General features: G+C 41.4%; 1 protein-coding gene across 1 annotated transcript in view; it reads right to left on the minus strand.

Annotated features, from left to right (window-relative positions):
- Positions 1-1,854: 1,854 nt before the first annotated feature.
- The window catches only part of LOC141111123 (nicotinamide N-methyltransferase-like), a 44,916-nt gene continuing 25,394 nt past the window's right edge, over positions 1,855-21,376 (minus strand). The window contains exons 3-4 of the mRNA XM_073603159.1: positions 12,904-13,111; positions 1,855-2,316 (exon numbers count right to left, since the gene is read on the minus strand). Of these exons, the coding sequence (XP_073459260.1) occupies positions 1,896-2,316; positions 12,904-13,111 (629 nt within the window). The 3' untranslated portion in view covers positions 1,855-1,895. The remainder of the gene's footprint in view (positions 2,317-12,903; positions 13,112-21,376) is intronic.

Here is a 21,376-nt window from a genome sequence, read left to right on the forward strand (position 1 = left end):
ACTTTTGTGTGACCGTGTGTATGCAAGGCAAGCTTGAGCGGAATTCCGTCGGAAAAGCCATCATATCTTTTTCCGACCAAAATCCCGATTGTGTGTACGTGGCATAAGGGTATCATAATTCAAGCTTTAAAAGTTAATCCTCTAATTGTGTCCTCACTGTGCAGCAAAATGAGATTTACTTTATGAGGACTTGGACACAGCTAGTACAGTCCAATGATATTAAATCATACGCTGCAGCACTATTGTTGGTGAAAACTGGTACAATTTCTTGGTTGTTCAGATACAAGAAGTCCATTGTGACTGGTCAGAGTTTCCTGGAGTAACGTAAACAAAAACTGACCATTCAGATGTTCAAGAGGTCTTGGAAGATATTGAAAAGAGGGCCAGAACTTGGGTGTAGGTAAAATTAACCACCCGGGGTGGGGGTGGGGGGGTGCTGGAGTACCGATATTAAACAGCAGTGCAGGAAACAGGCGGCCAGTGCACCAACTGAAAACGTGTATGACCGACTGTAATTAGAAAGTTCAGATCACAAACACAATGTAACGTGCCAAGCAGAGTGACTCTACACCTTGTGTTCCTTGTGCTGGCCAATCACAGTGTAAACACTCTAGGATGGAGAAACAAATGATTAAAGGAGAAGTCCAACCTGAGCTTATTAGGCTGGGCCTCTCCTAAAGGTCACAGGAGTGCAATTCGTTGTGTATTTCTGTGACCCGTCTTCAGCAGAGAGTGGTCTGAAGTCCGCTCTCTGCTGACGTCACACAGATCAGTCCAGGCACCGCGTCATCCCGACTCTGGGAGTCTGGATCAGCCAGGTGCCTGGATTGATGGCTGTCTCAGCCTCTCAGCAAGCCCTGAGGCGGCCGCACCAAAAGCCAAGGTTGCACCAAGTAAATAGATACCCAACATGTCAGATCTTAAATTTGTGTGTCCCCCAGAAATGGCGACATACTTCATTCCCCTATATTTTCTATAGGTCATCAGTTTCATGTTACAGAGGAGGTCTTGTGCTAGAATCATTGCTCTCATTCGTGTGTGGCGATATACAACATGTGTATCCCAATAAACGTTTTCACTTGTAGGTGCCCCCAACACGTGCGTTTACATTCATATGTGTGTATATGTGGGGGGGGGGGTTCAAAAAATTTTGGGGGGTGAGATTTTATGTGCTTGGGTATAACTTTATTGATTTTTTTTTTGCTTAACTTTTTTTTTTTTTTCAGCACATAGGGGACAAAAAGTCCCCTATGTGATGATTTTTAGGTAATAGGTTCTCTTTAATGAGACATACAGGGTCTAAAAGACCCTGCATGTTTCCTCTGGGCCTCACTGAATGTATTGCAATGCACATCGCATTGCAATGTCCCTTCTCGGCTCTGCAAGCCGGGGAAAGTGACAGGGTGACCCAGAAGTGATGTCATACAAATCGCTTCTGGGTCACCAACAAGAAGAGAGAGGACATGTGTCCACTGTTCTCCTTCACCTCCACCCGCTGGCACCCACCATGTTGGTTCCGGGCCCACAGATGGGGGTACCGGGGGTGTGTGGAAGCAATCGGGTGGCAGCACAGCTGCCCAAATGCTTCCACCTATTAGGCAGGAGTCTGAAAAAAAAAAAACACACTGATGGGCACCCCTCTAGGAAGGGCACCTGTAAGCACATGCCTGCTGCGACTAGTGAAAAATCCGGCACTGTCCATAGTACCTAGCTGCCTGCAAGCGGGGATTCCTGTACTGACGCCGCCTCCTGAAACTCCTCTCATCACCTCTGTAGTTCAGAAGGCAGGCTCTGTGAAATGTGTGACACAGCAGGGCCTACCCACAGGGCAAAGGACATTGACGTTACTTCTGCCACTTTTTAAAATTTCTTTTTATTTCCCTCTATTTCTCTCTTCAGTGTTTGCGGGCTAGAAGACAGAAAACAATTTTACAATCAAACAGCTCTTCTGGATAATTTAAGTCAGAAAACGTTGTAAACTCCTGAATCTCACATCCGCTCTCAGCCACCGCCTCTCGCACAGTGTTTTCATCAAGTGACAGGATTGGCAACTTTGTCTTGCCGACCGTGTAATATGAGGTCCCTAAGTAATCGGTGATAACTAGATGACCCCCGGGTCTGAGCAGAGATAAAACATTCTTTAGGGCAGTATTAAAATCTTCAACATTCTTGCAAACACAGGAGAGACACGAGGCAACGATCACACAATCTGCCAGGGGAAGGGAATTTGGCTCTAGAGGATTGGATTTGGTGACATCACACTTCATAAGCGAGACTTTCCTGCGTATCTTCTCTGCCTTCTCCTCCTCTGTGGACCTAGAATTGAGAATATCAGAATCACTACAGGTATTCAAAAAAAATGACCAGTTAACATTTTTTTATTTTATCAAAGTAACCAGATACAATAGAAATTCCATTTTTTAAAGACAGATTTGTGCACTAAATCCAACACCATTAATGGGAAAGCATTGTGAATTATGGTAACACCATAGGTTCATAAATGTCACCCTAGAAATATCCCACTGACCACCATTGGGCCAGTTAATGGCTGTGAACCGATCCATCATTGAACAGCTCAGTTCACAGACACAATGTACCAATCTGAGTGGCTCTATATCGTGATCAATCACATGGCATAGAGCTGCTTGGATCTGAACTGTACACTGTCTGTGAACCAGGGCTTGAGTCCTGCAGGAACGTATGGGAACGGCGTTCCTGTATATTTTCCACAGCAGGAATGCCGTTCCCGTTAGCAGCCGCGTCCTGCAGGACTGGCCTTTGAAGTATGCAAGCTGTGTGGCACCACCAGCAGCCGCCGACACAGCTTGTAATAATAAGTGCCGCACACTGATTGAGGCTGAGCAGAGCCTCGAAGCAGAGCCTCTGCAAAGGATAACGCTCCATGCACACTGAAGCTCAAAAAAGCTTTTTCTGGACACCAGATAGCTGGCAGAAAACTCTGGTTGAAAAACGTGCTTTTAACAGCATTTTGTACTAGCGTTTATGAGCGTTTTTTAGCATTAGACTCGGTTCACACAGGGACGACTTGTCAGGCGACCTAGTCGCCTGACAAGTCGCCTCCCGTTCTGTACAATGGAACCGTTCTAATCGGAGCGACGCAAGTCGCTCCGACTTAGAAAAAGGTTCCTGTACGACTTTGGGGGCGACTTGGGGCGACTTGCATAGACTTCTATACAGAAGTCGTTTTGCAAGTCGCCGCGGAAGTCGTTTGCAGGTCGCCTCGCTGAGGCGACCTGCAAGTCGTGCCGCCCGTGTGTAAACCGGGTCTTAGCGTTTATGGCCGTTTTTTACAACCAGGAGTGCTTTATTGTAGAATTAACATTTACAATATTATGTAATCACATTTTGTTATACAAAAAGTATATTTAGTACAGGTTTGTCAGCATTTCACACAAAGCATATACCGTGAACCAATGTCAAGAAAAGAGGAAATCCAAGACCATAAACCTTATCAAATGCAGTATATTCGTTATTCCCTGCTCAGGGGTTATATATTTGAGTAATGGAGGGGGGAGAGAACAGGAAAGGAGGCAGGGAAAGGGAAAAACCAGTAGGGAACATAACCCCGGGGGGGGGGGGGGCGAGGGGGGGAGAGGGGAGGCAGCGGAAACCAGAAACACCAGAAGAAAGCAGGGGTCAATCAGCATATCCTCCGCTCTACTGATAGTGTCCCATTGTCTAAATCGATGCCCATGATGACCAAACTTTGTCAAATTTCCATGGGCATCCCCGGTTAATGTACGTCAACTTATATAGTGGCAGAGCAGCATTTACTTTATTTTCCCATGTAGCTACATCCGGGGGGACAGAGGAGGTCCACCTACACAGTATCTCTTTCTTAGCATAAAAGAGCAAATATGAAATTAGTAATTTACTATGATGCGATCTCTGATCATCCTCATGTATACCCAGTAAGGCCAATTCAGGTGTCACGGGAACATTCAAGTCCAGGCGGACGTTTAAATGATCAAATACTCCCTCCCAGAAGTTTGACAGCTTAGGACATTCCCAGAACATGTGTAAATATGATCCCGGATGTGTCAAACATCTGGGGCATTGTGGATCTCTATCTGGATATATTCTAGACATACGAACCGGGGTAAAATAAACCCTATGGAGGAATTTGGTCTGTATAAGTTTATCTCCTGCAGCTATAACCAGCTTGGGGCTCTGTTCAAGACTGTCCTCCCAATCCTCTCTCTCTAACATTGGAATATCGGCCTTCCATTGTTCCCATAGTCTATCCATTTTTACGTTGTCAATTGGAAGTAAAATACCATATAAAGCCGAAAGTGGCTTTATTAGGTCCTCACAGGACAGTAGATTCTCTACGGGGTCCAATTTCAGAGTAGGCTGCGTTTGGAATTGGGCCCTGGCCGCATGCCTCAGTTGAACATAGCGGAAGAACATCCACCCAGGTAGCTCATATTTCCTTGCTAGTTGCGAAAATGACATCAGTGTACCCGTAGGCATAATATCCCTTGTTTATGGCCGTTTTTAATACAAAAACATAGAGGACACTCCTAAAATCCCACATTGCATTAAAAAAATAGAATGCCAAACACTAATTAACGAGCGTTTATGAGCATTTATCAGCGTTTGGCGTTTTTTTGCCGGTGAAAAATGGCACTTTGAATGCAAATTTCTGGCGTTCAGAAAAAAGCCCATAAACTCCACTGCTCATTAAAGCTAAAAAACGTCCATATGAACATGGGCACATAGGATAACATAGAGTGGAGTTTATGGGCTTTTAAAAAAAACGCCCAAACTCCAATAAACTGCAGTTTATCAGCTCCAGTGTGCATGGAGCCTAAAGACGCAGCTGCAGTAGGCTGCCAGTAGTCCTCCTGAAGCTTCCCCTGGAATGATTCACAGCAGCTCCGTGTGGCGCACTGCAGGGGGAAGTGACGTCATGGGTCAAAGACGCATGGAGCTGCTCTGTGAAGTGCAAGGAACAGGTAGCCTACTACCTTACACACACCCCGGCCAACTCATTAGTGAGGCGCTCAAGCAGCAGGTACAGCCAGGGGAAAGAAAGCATCAAAATTAATAGGGGAACTTAAATTTATTAATTTTAATTAAAATATTTAATGTAAATGCCATAAACAAAAATGAGAGAGTTACTAAATAAAATTAAAAAAAAGGAGTGAGTTGCAAAAGTTGGTGTGCATGCAGGACACAAAACCTATATATCTGGGTAATGGAAAAAAATACTACATTATTAAGACATTATTTGATTAGCATTTTGGCTTTAAAGATTTTTGCCATGTTTTAGATTTACTGCAGAACCCAATGTGTGTTTCCCCTGTTCCACCCACTCTTTCAGTAATTTTTTTATTGTTTTTATTATTTGTACAGAAATTAGCAAACGAAAGGGCAGCATTATAGATTTCTTCTCAAAGGCTTTCAGTAAAAAATCACATACTAAGTCTGCAAGCTGCTCATCTCAGTGTGAGCCTCTGCTTCAGTAGGATGACCCAGTGTCCTCTGCAGAAACGACACCAGTCAGTAAATCAACTGTAGTTGACTTAGTTACTGAAGATACAGCTGCTGATGTTAGTGAGAGAATTCTTCTACCAGAATGTTGGGACCAGAATCAGTGGCTAGAATTAAAAAAAAAGTACTCTTGGCTGTTTGTAGAAAAATGGCCTTTTAGGGTGCAATGTGTGTCGTGAGGTTAAACACGCTGATATCAGAAATTCTTTTTATGACTCATTGGGATTTTACAACTAGTCAGAGAGTTTGCGCACAACCTGGCCAATCACTTTCTGTTTGAGAAAAAGAATGGAAGGTATTAAACCACATGCACAATTTCCGACCCAAGTTGCACAATGAACCCCGGCTATTGTTTGGGCTGCAAACCAAGTGCAGATATTCCGCCGCCCATCGTTCTCAGAAAAACTAAATACCAACAAGAATGAAAGGAGGGGAGACATGTTATGTATATTACTATGCCTCAAATGTCACCATCACCAGAATGTAAAATTTCAAAATATAGTTAAAAAAAAAAAAAACGGATTTTGGTGTACAGTGAGGAAAAGCACCTCCTGAGTTTTTTTTTTACGTTTTTGCAACTTTATTATATATAGCAAAAATACAATTTATATGTAAGCTATCTTTAAGAACAGCATCCTTAGATTTATATTATTTAGTATACAGCTTACGGATGTTGAGCCAAAACATATTTGTAACATGTTTTGACGTCAGATCCACTTTCTCAAGAGACGGCAAATATATATATATATATATATATATATATATATATATATATATATATATATATATATATATATATATATATATATATATATATATACAAGAACATATTTTTATTGTAAGAGGTCTAATTAATCTGGAAACAGCAAACACACATACATATATATTATTATAAGGTAAACATAGAAAGAGGAAAAGTGTCATCAGAAAAAAGATCAATCGGTGCTTCAAGTCTGGTTCCTTTTTTTTAAATTGAATTGAATTTAATCTGATGGATGCTTCTCCTGATGACGACATCACTTTGAAACATGTAGAGCGGAGCTCAATGAGTGACATCACCCACACAAGCCCGTCCGCTCACAGCCATTGTTCACAGCTAGAGCCGGCGATGCTAACAAACAAATGCACTGTCATCCTTAATGTTGGGTATGACACTGGATTATGTAGGTATTATATTATTGTAGGCTGAATAAATGTTTAGGCGTTGTATGCGGCTCTTTCATGTATGGCGACGGAGATTTCTGAAACACTGGTGTAACCCCTTACATGCTAGAGAGGATTAACTAACCATTGATTGATACTAGCAGGGCTGGATTAATGTTGGGGCTATTGGAGCTGCAGCTCCAGGCACATAACTTAATATAGGCCTAGGCACCCAAAAAGAACACACTGCTCATGAAAAGCAATGGGCCAACAGGGAGAGATCTCCCCTGACAGGCTCTGCATTCCGCATGCGCCACCTGGGCAGGGTGGGGGGATTGATAATGGGCGCCGCATGAGCAGTCCTAACGGAAGCCTGGGGCACGCCAATGCAGGGCTCTTACAGAAATCTGGGGCTTCCATAGTGTTAGGCCTGTGCGGCTGCACTCTTTCAGCTCAGAGGGCACGCCAATGCATGGCCCTTATGGCAACCTGGCAAATCAAATGCCAGGCTTCCCTAGTGTTACGCCTGTGCAGCTGCGCCCTTTAGAGTTTGGGCGCATGCCAACACAGGCTCTTGGAAACACAGAAGGGTGCCCAGTAAAAGGTCCACCAAAATCCTTAGCACCAAGCATGTGATGCTCTTAATCTGGCCCTGGATACTAGTGTGGACTACTGGAATTTCCTGACCCATCCCAGAACCCCCAAATCTGGACGTTTCTACAGAACGTGACCAGTGATATTAAACATATGGACCCACCCCACAGAAAAAACAACCTAACGCCAACCCAGCGTCAAGCCATTTCCAAAATATACAATCACCCTGACATCGTTGTGAAACCCGCCGATAAAGGCGGTAATGTAGTCCTTCTAACCAGATCCTCCTATGAAAATATGTGTTTGACCATTCTATCCAACAAAGACTGGTATCGGCAAATTCCCCTATCAGACACCATATCTTTTAGGAACCAGTTTCTGGACATTATTGGAGATGCCTACCTAAGAGGTCTGATCGTTAAAGATACCTATGAGTACCTGAATGTTCGGTCTCCCAGGGTGGCGACGTTCTATGCACTTCCCAAAGTGCATAAGGACCCGGTGTCGCCCCCTGGGAGACCGATAATTTCAGGTATTGATAGTTTAACAGACAATGCCAGTAAACTTGTGGACGCCACACTCATGCCTCACGTTATGGCCTTACCGTCATACACCAAAGATACGTTAGATCTTCTAAAACAGATTGAGGGGTTGTCGGTCCCTCCCGATTCCCTGCTCGTGACGCTCGATGTGGAGGCTTTGTACTCCAGCATCCCTCACGAGCAGGGGATCGAGACGGTCCGCACTTTTTTATATGAGGAGGATCACCATCAGTGGAGTTACAACGAATTCATTTTGAAGTTACTCCACTTCATTTTGACCCACAATACTTTTGAATTTATGGGTTCCCACTACCTCCAGGTGCAGGGCGTAGCCAGGGGCACCTGTTGTGCCCCTGGCTACGCCAATCTGTACCTGGGGGGGTGGGAACGTCACCTGTTTTCTCGGGACCGGTACTCAGAATATGTGGATCAAATTTTGATCTGGAAACGCTACATAGATGATATTTTCATCATTTGGACAGGAACTAAAAAGACCCTTAAAAAGTTTATACAAATACTCAATGTTAACCAGTTCAACTTAAAATTTACATATTTCTGTGATACCAATACAGTCAATTTTTTGGATCTCGAGATTTACAGGGACGTTAACAATACCCTATCCACCAATTTATTCAGGAAAGATACGGCAGGAAACACACTGTTACATGCTACAAGTGCACATCCTCCCCCCCTCATTAGAAGTATACCATATGCACAGTATCTTCGTCTTCGTCGAAACTGTACAAAAATGACGGATTTTCAACACCAGTCCAACCTCCTAAGATCCCGACTCTTGGCCAGAGGCTATAGTCGGTCGCTCTTACGTAAGGCTTTTAATAAAGCCAAAAGCAAATCTCGAACTGACCTCTTATATGTGAAAAAAACCCAATTACAAAAAACTATGGTCAAACTGATCACTCAATTTTCCTCTCATTATCATGACATCAATAATATTCTAAAGAAACACTGGCATTTTCTGACAGAGGACCCTATCCTAAAGAAATATGTTAATACACATCCTGAAACAGTCTACAGACGGGCAACTTCTTTGAAAGACAGACTAGTTTCTAGTCAGTACAAGCCCTATAATTCTACTGCCCCACAATTACCCAGAGGCACATCGCCCTGTGGTAACTGTTCCTTTTGCCCATGGATATCCTCTGAATATCCCATCCTACTTCCTAACGGTGAAATGTACCATCCAAAATTTGTAGCCACATGCTATACTCAAGGGGTGGTCTACCTGATGAAATGCACTTGCGGGGTTTTTTATGTGGGTAAGACGGCCAGGCAGCTCAGACAAAGAATCAACGATCACATTTACTATTCAGGGAACGGGAAAATGCTCACCCCGGTGAGCAGACATCTCGATTTATACCATCGTTTCAATACATCGTCGATTTCCTTTACTGCTTTGGCCGTCATCCCCCAAAACCCTAGAGGCGGTGAATGGGACAAATTTATATTACAAAAGGAGACCCTCTGGATTGAGCGGTTGAACGCCACTAGGGCACCTGGTTTGAACGAATCCCATTCATATAAACCTTTCCTTTGATCTATATCAAGCCCCTTCTAACACATGCCATTCTTTGCCCTTAGACCTGTTTATTTAGTTATGAATAATCGTCCATGATGTGATATGATATATTTGATTCTCACTAAGATAAATCCTCCCTTTCTTTTTTTTTTTTTTCCAGATCGATGCACTCTCATGTTCCCCTCCTCTTTGAAATATTATTAGTTATTGTTATTGCCTATTTGCTTCTCAATGCCCCTATATGGGACTATGTAATTACATATCAATGTTACTATAATATATGTATCTTGTATGCCCAATTTTATCTCTATCTACGCCAGGTTGATGGCTCAGGGATTTTCCCTTAGTGTTGGTCTCCTCCTCATTTGCACGGTCTCTGCCTAATGAGTACCGTTGCCCTGCGCCGCACATCCGGTCCGCTTTCCTGACCGGATGCGCGGTGATTGTCGGGGATACGGGGACTCTCTTCCCCTCCAACTCCGCCCTTGCTGCTCGCGTCATCCGCTCTGTCCCGTCCCCCCTCACGTTACTTTCTGGCGCATGCGCGGATTTGTCCCGGCGCCGCGTCCTTGCGTGAGGACGACGCGATACGGCGCATGCGCGGCAGCTCGCAACGGGGCCGGATTACGTCACGCCTCTTTGAAGCGTCCGTATCCGGCCAGAGTCACTATATATAGGGACGCTGTGTTGCCTGCTCCTATGCGGCCACAGCACCGGTCTCTGCATAGACCGGACGACACAACCTTGTTTGTTCTCTCTCATCCACCCGAGGGTAAGGCTATTTTTGTCTCATTAGCGTTTTCTAACCTTTAAGCAAAGTATTTTCATGTTTGCAGTCTTTTTCCTTAACTGCAATACATAACAATACCAATATGTTTGCTTATCTCCCCCTTTATTTATCTTTCATATACCAGCACTACAACGACAAAGTCTTTGCTTTTCCCTTTTATGGATACCTGATGCTACACTTTTTTGAGAGATTCCAGGTTGTGACCGATTGCTGTTTCCAATTTAATTCAGACACTTTATATTTATCATCAAACTGCGACCATTTACATACAATCAATATCGATTGATTTATGCAATTTTACTACACTTAATTGGTAAGTGTACCACGTTTCAATTTTTTCAAAAAATCTATACATTTTGAGACCCTTTAAAACTCTTCAATCCAGTTTGTACTCTCTGTTTTCCCTATCTTTACTGACCCTTACCACTGGGCTTGCCGTGCTTTGGTTGGAGACCATAATCTTTTGTAGGGCCTGTCCCTTGAGCCATTCTGCCTGGTAGTGACTATATCTTCAATATTGATACTCAGATTTACATTGTGTTTAGTATATTTATGTCTTTTGATTCTTTGTTTTCTTTTGTTGTTTTTTTCATGTATGTGAATTTTAGAATCTCTAGCTCCTGAGGAAGCGTTCAGTGTAACGCGAAACATGTAGAGCAACTAGAGAACACTTCACCGTGGATTACTAAACCTGCTGCATCTTGTCTGCTATAACTATGTGCTTGCCTTCTGTTCAATTTTCAGGGGAAGTATTCCTCCTATATGTGGACTAAGCGATATTTGTATACCTTTATAGCCTTCTTTATGTTACACAAATTTGCAGGATAAGATCCATACGGTGTACTACTACTAGGATTTATATCTAGACTGAAGTGTTTTTAAATCTATGTGTGTTCAATGTCTTTTATATTTTTCTCTAATAAAATATCTCTATTAAATATATGTTTTGTAGTTTAATACTATTGTGCCCCCAAAGTCCCATACCTAGAGTTTTCCTATTTACAATTTGATTGCTGGGGACGTTGGCACAAATCGTTACTGAGTACCTGCAGAGTCACCCTGCTTATTGAGGTACTTTGGCACTAGGTTCTCCAATTTATACTGGAAAAATAGCTGATTGCAGCAGCATTGTATAATAAGAATGACCAATTTAATGCTAAGATTTGTGGGTGAGTACTTGAAATCTTATGGTGGAAACAAATCACACTTGGTATGGATTTGATCCTCAGAGGAAAAAGTCTGAAAAATACTGTATTCTATACGTTATGGTTGAGTATACTTTCAATATAAAAGACTTTTCACTGGCTATTATTTCTATGAACACTGGGGACGCTTTGTGGTTTTCTGTTTGAATATGAATTGAAGAATCAATTTTACCTATTCACGGATAAATTGCATATACTGGGCACTAAGGACATTTTTTGGTATGGATTTTTTTCACATGAAATAAAATATTTATTCCCTTATTGTTTGTTGCAGATAAGATTTTATTTTGGTTCTAAAAATTTTGGATGAATAAAAACATTTTTTTTCATTATTTAATATTTCGATGAATTGCAGATTGAGTAATATTTATTTATTGATTTTATATTGATTAAATGTATTTTGATACAAGTACATTTTCTACAAACATTTCATTAGTTTGGTCACAATCCCCCTGCAAAATTTCATATGTGAAATACTGCCCTCCTGAACCTTATTTGCCCCCTTGATACATTATATTGTCAAAAGTATTAGGACGCCTGCCTTTACACGCACATAAATTTTATTGGCATCCCGGACTTAGTCCGTAGGGTTCAATATTGAGTTGGCCCACCCTTTTCAGCTATAACAGATTCAACTCTTCTGGGAAGGCTGTCCACAAAGTTTAGGAGTGTGTCTTTGGGAATGTTTGACCATTCTTCCAGAAGTGCATTTGTGAGGTCAGGCGCTGATGTTGGACGAGAAGGCCTGGCTCTCAGTCTCCACTCTAATTTGTCCCAAAGATGTTCTATCGGGTGGGGGGAGGATTATAGTGGATCATCCACCAAATGATTTGGACCAGTGCACAAACAAGGTAAATAAAGACATGGATGGCCTGCACAGAGTCCTGACCTCAACCTGATAGAACATCTTTGGGATAAATTAGAGCAGAGACCGCGAGCCAGGCCTTCTCGTCCACATCAGTGCTTGACCTCACAAATGCTCTTCTGGAAGAATGGTCAAAGACACACTCCTAAACCTTGTGGACAGCCTTCCGAGAAGAGTTGAAGCTGTTATACCTGCAAAGGGTAGGCCAACTCAATATTGAACCCTACGGACTAAGACTGGGATGCCAATAAAGTTCATATGCGTGTAAAGGCAGGAGTCCCAAATTTTTTTATTAATAGTGTATGTCATGAAAAACCATGAAAAAAAAAAGAAGCAGGATTCATTACTATTTCCCAAACAAGTTAAAATCATGAAACCGTAGTCCATGTATGCTTAATGACTGCTGCTAAACTGTATGATATTACTGTAGATCTGTGATTAATTGTACCACAATGTACAGTATATCATTTATTAGATCAGCCTTCCATGTGACAAAATGTATGTAGGCAAAATAAAGAGGGAGCAGCAGGATAGGATTGGAGAGCACTTGATTACTATTGTAAGGAGAAAAGAAAAAGGCCTTTTTAGGGAATATTTTTAAATTATTTTAACAAAAATACATTCTTCTAATTTTTCAGCAATTTAGCAGAAATGAGCAACTCGTGAACTCTTCCATATTCAAAGCACATTAATAGATGTTTAGTACATACCTGTGGTTTTCAATGTTACAGATATATTTTATATATCGGGACCAATCATAGGCCTCACTATCACCTTTTAGCCATTTTTCTACTTCCCGCAGGTTGTCTTCAGAATAATCTGTAAGGTATATCTGCTTGAAATTTTCACAGGCGGACAGAATATTATAAATGGAGGGACCAGAACCAATATCTATAAGACTATTGCCTTCCACACGACCTAAAAAAAAAAATAAAAAACAAATATGTTCAGTTTTAAAGGGCATGTAAAAGTCAACAATGAACTTTTCTTATTTGGTCAATTTTGGTCTGCTAAATAAACCAATAAAGGCTAAGTTCACCTTTCTGAACATGTTAGGGTGTAACATGTAACATGTTCAGCAACTCCCCCCCCCCCCATTGTGACAGTGGGTGGGGGATCCTCAGCCTGCACCTGCTGATTGCAGGTGCCATGCTTTGCAGGCTCCCAAGAAAAAAATAAAATAAATGCACAATGTATGTGTAGCAAGGTCCCAGGTCTCCTTGGTCTGAGGAGAACCTCTAGGGCCAGGGATAGCTGACATCCTTCTGTATGTGGTGGGTTGTGAGGCATAGTGGGTGTAAGATGGTTAAAGTCATTGGGCGCCAGACACTTCTTGGATGCAAAAGAGGTTTTATTTCTCTTAACAGTCTTTTTTGTAATTTGGGGGAGAGTGGGTTAGGGCCAGGACACCCTTAGGTAGTTGTAAGATTATTTGGAAGACTTCGAGACTTCAAAGGAGGACAGCCATGCAGGGAAAGGCATCCAGCAAGACACATCTGCATGTGCAGGAATGCTGTCTCCTATGGCAACAGTCTTTAACAGTTCCAAACACAAGACTTAACAGTTCCTTCACTTTCACTACAATCGCTCCTTGTAGTTCTCCAATACACTGAGCTCCCGGTCTCTCACTAGACCCACTGATTCACTATCACTGAATCCCTTGAGCTCCTCCAATCTTCACAGAGGTATCTTCCTCAAGCATCACCCCGCTTCTCTGCTGGGTGCCTAGCTTGGCACTCTAGATAAATCTCAAGCTTCACCCACGCTGGCCTGCTTGGTCCCTAGCTTGACACACAAGGCTGCTCTGCAAGCATCACCTCCTCTGGCTGGGTCCCTGGCTTGATTCCCACTGAAGTTTCCCAATTCTCCACCGTCCCCAGTTAGTGAGAATTCTGCTCCGGTACTTGCTTCAGTTACTCACTGTGGTCCCTGGTAATAAGGTGGACAGTCCCTTCCTGGCGACAGCTTCCCCTCTACCTCCAACCACGACAGGTTCTCCGGCCGGCAGAACTGTCACTTCTGGTTGGGCTGCAAGCCGCAATCCCAACCCTACGCTGCTCTCTTGCCTCTGGATAGGCCCTCGGACAGCCTAGCAGCCAGATGTGCCCGGGATAGGACCAATCTCTGGCCTAGCAGCCCGGGCATTACGACACACGTCCACCCAGACAGCCGTCCAGGTGGCACAGAACATAGATCACCTGACCTCACCCGAATATATAGGCTCTCCCAGCAGGCCAAGGGATTCAAGAAAACCCCTACCCATTGGCTGAGATACCCCATATACCCATAACTTGACCTTGGGTTGCCCTTCTCGTATCTAGTACCCGGCCACCTTGTGGTAGAAGAGAAAAGTGCAAAAAAAAAAAACTTAGGGAGAAATCAATCTCTAGCAATCAACCAAGATAACTACTCCTGGCAAGTAAATTTGTGAGGAGCAACCCTGCCTAAAATCTGTATGTATGTATGTATGTATATGTATGTCAGCTGATAATTTTCTGTGCTCTCTGCCTCTGCTGAATTCTTATCATTTTGGACAAAGAAGAAACATGCTATAAAAATGGCCTTGTGTGACTCCCTGTGCACTTGGTGTAGGCAGGTATATTGCAAGACAGCCATCACATTTTCCACTCGCGTACTCGCATTTTGCAAGTGGAAAATGAGGGCTGGCGAGGAGCTGGGCTGCCTGGAAGCAGGGGAGGGGGGCGAGCACCGCCGGCAGGCGGGGTTGATTGGGAGCCATTCTCCCAGTGATCGCCCCAGGGAAAGAGAGCATGAAGGAAGAGGAGAGCCACAGGATCACAGAGCATGGATAGCCTGCTGTAACAGCTTAAATTACCATTGCCTCTGCTCTGCTCGCCGCCACACACAGCCCTGTCTCCTCCTGACCCATCCTCCTGTCATACACAGAACGCAGGTCCAATGCTGGGATGCTTCTCACAGGCGCAGGGTTAGGAGGAGGCGAGCTGTGTGTGACGCGAGCAGAGCGGAGGCAATTGTAATGTAAGCTGTTCCGGCGTGCTATCCAGCTCTGTGATCCCGTGGCTCTTCTCTTCCTCCAGTCATGATCCAGCCGCCCTCTCTCTTCCTCTGCCCAGGCGAGGCTGCAATGGTGGGCACAGTGTGGCTGCAATGGTGGGCACAGTGAGGCTGCAATGGTGGGCACAGTGAGGCTGCACTGGTTCACACAGTGAGGCTGCAATGGTGGGCACAGGTGAGCCCGCATTGATGGGCACTGGTGAGGCTGTGCTGAGGGGCACTGATAAAGTTGTTGTTAATATTTATTTTTGTAACTTAGTTCTGCATAAAACATTTAAGTGTCATTTCATGAGATCATTTATGAGGGTATGTTTAGGGGCAGTATTAGGTGCGGGGCAGGGTAGGGGTTGGGTGGGGCAACTGGTGGCGAGTAACCCTTGAGGCCTGGCTAGTATCTTAGGACTTGAAATTTTGAGCCCTGTTGTAAGAGTGTTGCTGACAATTTTGTATTGCTTGACTTCCTATGTAGACAAATTTACAGTATTCTTCTCTTTTAGGACCAAGGTGACATCTTGCTATGTGCATAAAAATGTATGCAAATATTACATGAAAGATAATTAAGTGTATACAATATAATGTATAATTTTTTCAATTTTTATAAATGTGTACACTTATTTTCTGGAGAATTAGAAAGTGTTTAATTCATAAATGGACATGCATATCTTCAGGTAAATGGACTATTTGCAATAATCGAAACAGACACCAAATTTGTCTCATTTTTCAATTTCACAAATGAAATCACTCATTGTTAAAGCGGAGTTCCGGCCACATTTTTATTCTTTTTAATTGATCCGAGCATAATGCATTATTACATTAAAAAAAAGATTACAGATGTATAATAGTGGATGTTGATAAAGTGTAAAGTGTCCTTCGCGCTCGTTGGATGTAGAATTATAAACGAATTTCAAAGTGACAATATATAAAATCGCATAGTGAGTAAATAGCAATATTGCAGCAAAATGAAGGTGTTCACACCAACACTTAATACAATATAAAATATATATGGATTTCGCGCAATATTAAATGAAATGATATTAAATAAATAACATTAAATAAATAAATCCACGTGTATCAAATCAGTGTCCAAACTATATAGATATACGTAAAAAATAGTGTCAATTAGAGTGCTGGTTAGTGGGCTATCACCGCAAGGATCAATTGTCTCTATATTGCAGCATATAGCTGTGATCACTATCTTCTAATGGTGATAATTAATTACAAAATTAACGTGAGTAAAAAACAATAATATTAAGCAACCATTAAATAAAAGTGGTCAAAAATAAGTGCAAATATATGTAAAAAATATATCATCCTAGGACATCAATCCATAATCACATAAGCAATAGTGTGTAAAAAAAGTCCTCATCAGCGCTCTGTTGTAATGGGGAATAAAAAAGTTCTTTGGAGATATATGGGTAGCAGCATGCAAAAGTCTGTAAATAAATGCAATTCTTCTATTTAATTGTGGTACATAGGATATAATAGGTGCGTGACCCTGCTGGTGGTGTTTCCTCTAATAGTCTCTCAGAACCCTCACCTTCAAATTGTAGAGAAAAAGCATTCAGTAATAAAGGATTTTTGGTGTGGAAGCTGTCACTGGAATCTTTGCTCTCTCTGTTGTTAATCCTCCATCATTCTTTCTCTGTGCCTCCAGGGTGGTTCTCTCAATGGTGGGGGAGATAAAACAAAGATAGGGGAGGGGGAGAAAAAGGGGCTCCACTAGCGTAATAAAGTTTTTAAAATGGGGGGGGGGATATTTATTTTAGGTAATGCTATTACATTCACTATATTAAAAACAGGCAGAGTAATGAGAAAAAAAGTTGTGGCGTTCTCAGCGCCCTCTCACTTGTGCTTCAAAATGTGTGTTACCGCTCCAGCCAATCCCTACACGTTACGACACCATCACGTGTCTTCATCTGGGGAACCGGATTGGCTGTTGTAGGTTAGCTTAAATACTATGGGACCGGAAGTTCTCGGGCCGCCATTTTACTTGTGGTTTGAGTTCTTTTATTCTTGCGGCAATTTTTCTTGAGTCTAGGGAGAATTGTGACCTCCATTTTATTGAAGGTTTGTATTATTGTTCCTCTATAATAGGCTCGTTTATGCGCGCGGCCATTTTTTTGGTGGCAACTTTCTATAATGACGTAGCATATTAAAACTACAGCATATTGCAAAAAACGTCACATTATAGGGTTTAGTGATGGATTAAAATTAATTATATCATGGTGATGGTTTAAATGGATCATGGATAGTAGGGTTATGTATATAAACATAGATGTATGTTAGAACGCCCCAGAATCCCATGATACATCTTAAATTCAATTTACAATTGCTGCATTTTGAGCTATATTCTTATCCCAATGGATAAATTAATTCATTCTATACATAAAACATTTGTAAAAAACTAAGTTGTTAAAAACAATTGTAGAAATATAATAATAAAAATAATAATGATGATAAATACTAACTAATGATAAAAGTCTTTAAAATCTTCAAATAATAAAAGGTATTTTATATTATGCAATATTGTTACAATAGGGACTACTCCAAAGATCATACGTCATATATTACTTGGATAGATCTGTCCAATTAATTTGAAATATATTGCATAATGTATGTTCACTGTCCAATCCAATACGGGGAAGGACCTAGATATATTTAATAGGGATGGACACTAAAAATTATTTAAAAAACAGTTCAAGTCGAACTCTACATTCAAGCCCCCAGGTACAAGGGCCTGCAAGGTGTGAATCCATTTGGATTCTTTGCGGCTAATATCTCTAATCAGATGACTTCCTCTCCATGACGGTTTATGTTTTTCTATTCCCCAAAATTGGAAATGTGCGGGATCTTTATTGTGTACTAGTGAAAAATGTCTCGACACATTATGTTTAGGGAAGCCAGATTTTATATTTTGTACATGTTCTTGTATTCGTGTCTTAAGTGCTCTTTTTGTACGGTCTACGTATTGAAGGTTGCAGCTACACTGTAACACATAGACCACCCCTTCTGTGTGACACCCTATAAAGTCTCTGATATTATAGGTTTGCCCTGTATTAGTAGCTATAAATTCTTTGCATTTTCCCTGAAATTTTTTCGCATGTCGGCACGCATAGCAGTTACGACAGGGATAAAATCCTTTCCCTGAAAAGAATGTGTATGTGGGCACAGGGGGAGGGTCAATTACTGATTTTACTATTAAATCTCTGATGGTTGGTGCTCTTTTATAAACAATGTTGGGCTTTTCTGGTAGTATTCCTTTTAGATCTTTATCATTTTTTTTTGGATCACTCTTGCTACATCTTTAAATTGTGTGTTGAAGTCTAGAATTATACTAGGTACTTCTTGTTGGAAACTCTTCTTGGGATGCTCTTCAATCATTGTTTTTCTATCCATTAGGTTTACATGTTCAATCTGGTTGTTTATCCACTGGTCGTCATATCCCTTTGCCTTAAATCTTTCTCCAATCACTCTTGCTTGGTTTAGGTAGTCCTCTTCTTTGGTGCAGTTTCTTTTTATTTTTGTGAGCTGACCTTTCGGGATATTGTATAGCCAGGGTTTGTAATGGCAACTGTCTATTGACAGATAGCTATTGGCATCTACATTCTTAAAGTGCGTTTTTGTTACTATCTTCTGTCCCTCTAGGCTTATGTTTAAGTCTAGGAAGTCTATTTCTTTTTCATCTATTTTCCATACCAAACTGATATTTTTATCGTTGTCATTTAATTTATTGAGGAACATTTCCAGAGTATTTCTGTCTCCATTCCAGACTATCACCACGTCGTCTATAAATCTTTTGTATACATTTAGTTCGGCGGGAGTGTCTGTATATACCGCCTTTTCTTCCCACTGTGCCATAAATGCATTTTCCACCCCTGGTGCAAATTTGGCACCCATGGCTATTCCTACTAACTGTTTAAAGTAGGTTTGATTGTGCCAGAAATAGTTGCATTTAAGGCAAAAATCTAAGCATTTGATCAGGTATTTTCTTTGCTTACAGATTAGGGTACTGTATTTCCTTAACAGCCATTTGGTTGCTGAGATTGCGTCATGGTGTTGAACTATAGTATAAAGTGATGTGACGTCTGCAGTAGCCAGTAAGGTTCTTCCTTCTAATACTGGCACTGTATTTAGAAGTTGTAATATATGTTTGATGTCTTTTAAATATGCTTCGGTTTGCTGAACTGCTGGTTGTATAAAATAGTCAATGTATTGATCCATTCTTGATGTTAGAGAGTCAATACCATTGACTATTGGTCTTCCCGGTGGATTCTCTTTGTTTTTGTGGATTTTGGGGACTGTGTAGATTATTGGGATTCTACAGGTTTCTGGTATCAGGTATTTGATTTCTTTTGGATTGAGTATATTCTTCCTCATCCCAAGGTTCACTAAAGCTTCCAATTCTTTCTTATATTTGACGGTTGGATTCCCTAGTAGTCTGATATACATTGTTTCATCTTGTAGCTGTCTATTTAATTCTGTGAGATATTGTTCTTTTGATTGTAGAACTATTGCACCTCCCTTGTCTGCTGGTCTGATTATAATATCCTTTCTTTTTTGTCAGACATTTTATGCCCTTTTGGATATGTATAGGGTCTGTAGCTTTTTTCAGTTTTATAGCTTCTATATCTTGTAAAACTAAGTTTTTAAAAACTTCCACGTTTTGGTTATTAGACATTTGTGGATTAAATAATGAGGCATTACGTAGTGTACTGTATACTCCTGTCTGGGAAGTTTCAGTTCTTGAATTTTCTGGCTTCTACGGGTTGTTCATCACATATTTTTTAACATTGATTTTTCTAATGTATTTTTGTATCCCTATGTATGTATTAAATTTACTGAGGTTCTTGGTAGGTGCGTGTTTAAGGCCTTTGTCTAGCACTGCTAGCTCTTCTGTTGTGATAGGTTTTCCACTTATATTCACCACGTTTTCTCCAACTACTCTCTTTTTCTTTTGGAGTCTCTTTCCTGACCTCCGTCCTCTCTTCGTTCTGGGGTATTTCTTGTTCGATCTTCTTGGGGTCGTCTCCTGGGTGAATGATGCACCTCTTGTGGGGGTCTTCGGGGAGAGTATTCTCTTCTCTCTCTCTCTAAAAAAGGCCTTTGTGTGTTGTAGTTTTGTTGATTTTCATAGTAATATGGGTTTTCATAATGTTGCTCTTGGTAATCCCTAATGGGGTCAAATTTATTGTACGTGGGAATCGGCGTGCGTCCATATCCATCTTAGTATTCTTGTTGGTAGGGTGGTGCCCTATCTTCCCTTGGATTTCTTTCATTTTGTTGTCAATTTCTTTTTTTAAAAGGTTTCTTAAAGGTTTTCTTCCCTCCTTTTTTTGGGGTGTACTGTCCATATCCATAATTATTTCTTTGGCCATAGTGGGTCCTTGGTGTACCTCCATATGTATCTCTGTCTTCTCTTCTTGTGGGGTTATTTGGGTTAGGTCTATCTCGGTATGGTCGTGGCTGGATGATATAAGGATGATATATTTTTTACACATATTTGCACTTATTTTTAACCACTTTTATTTAATGGTTGCTTAATATTATTGTTTTTTACTCACGTTAATTTTGTAATTAATTATCACCATTAGAAGATAGTGATCACAGCTATATGCTACAATATAGAGACAATTGATCCTTGCAGTGATAGCCCACTAACCAGCACTCTAATTGACACTATTTTTTACGTATATCTATATAGTTTGGACACTGATTTGATACACGTAGATTTATTTATTTAATGTTATTTATTTGATGTTGATAAAATATATATTTTATACTCACAAGTTTGTACATCCTCTTCTGGTCATTGACATCATGATTGTGGGCATGTGACGCCCAATCGATACCTCTTCCGTGATTAGCGTTGGAGAGGTGCATGCTGGGTAACCAGCATGCACCTCTCGATCTCATACATGCATGATTCACCAGCGGCCGTAGCGCCGATTGTTTCTAAAGTTGCCATAACAACAGGCGGTGACGGAGGAAGGTCCCGGCCGTTGTTATGGCAACATAAATGTGATCCGCCTTAAATCGTGTAATTTCCTGTCAGAAAATAACACAATTTTTGATCACAGTACTGCCCACAGACTCCTGGGAAATGGTGACTCACATTTCCCAGGAGCACAGGCGAGGGAGGAAGTGACA

This window comes from Aquarana catesbeiana, linkage group LG10, assembly GCF_042186555.1.
Source record: "Aquarana catesbeiana isolate 2022-GZ linkage group LG10, ASM4218655v1, whole genome shotgun sequence".
Classification (NCBI taxonomy): domain Eukaryota; kingdom Metazoa; phylum Chordata; class Amphibia; order Anura; family Ranidae; genus Aquarana; species Aquarana catesbeiana.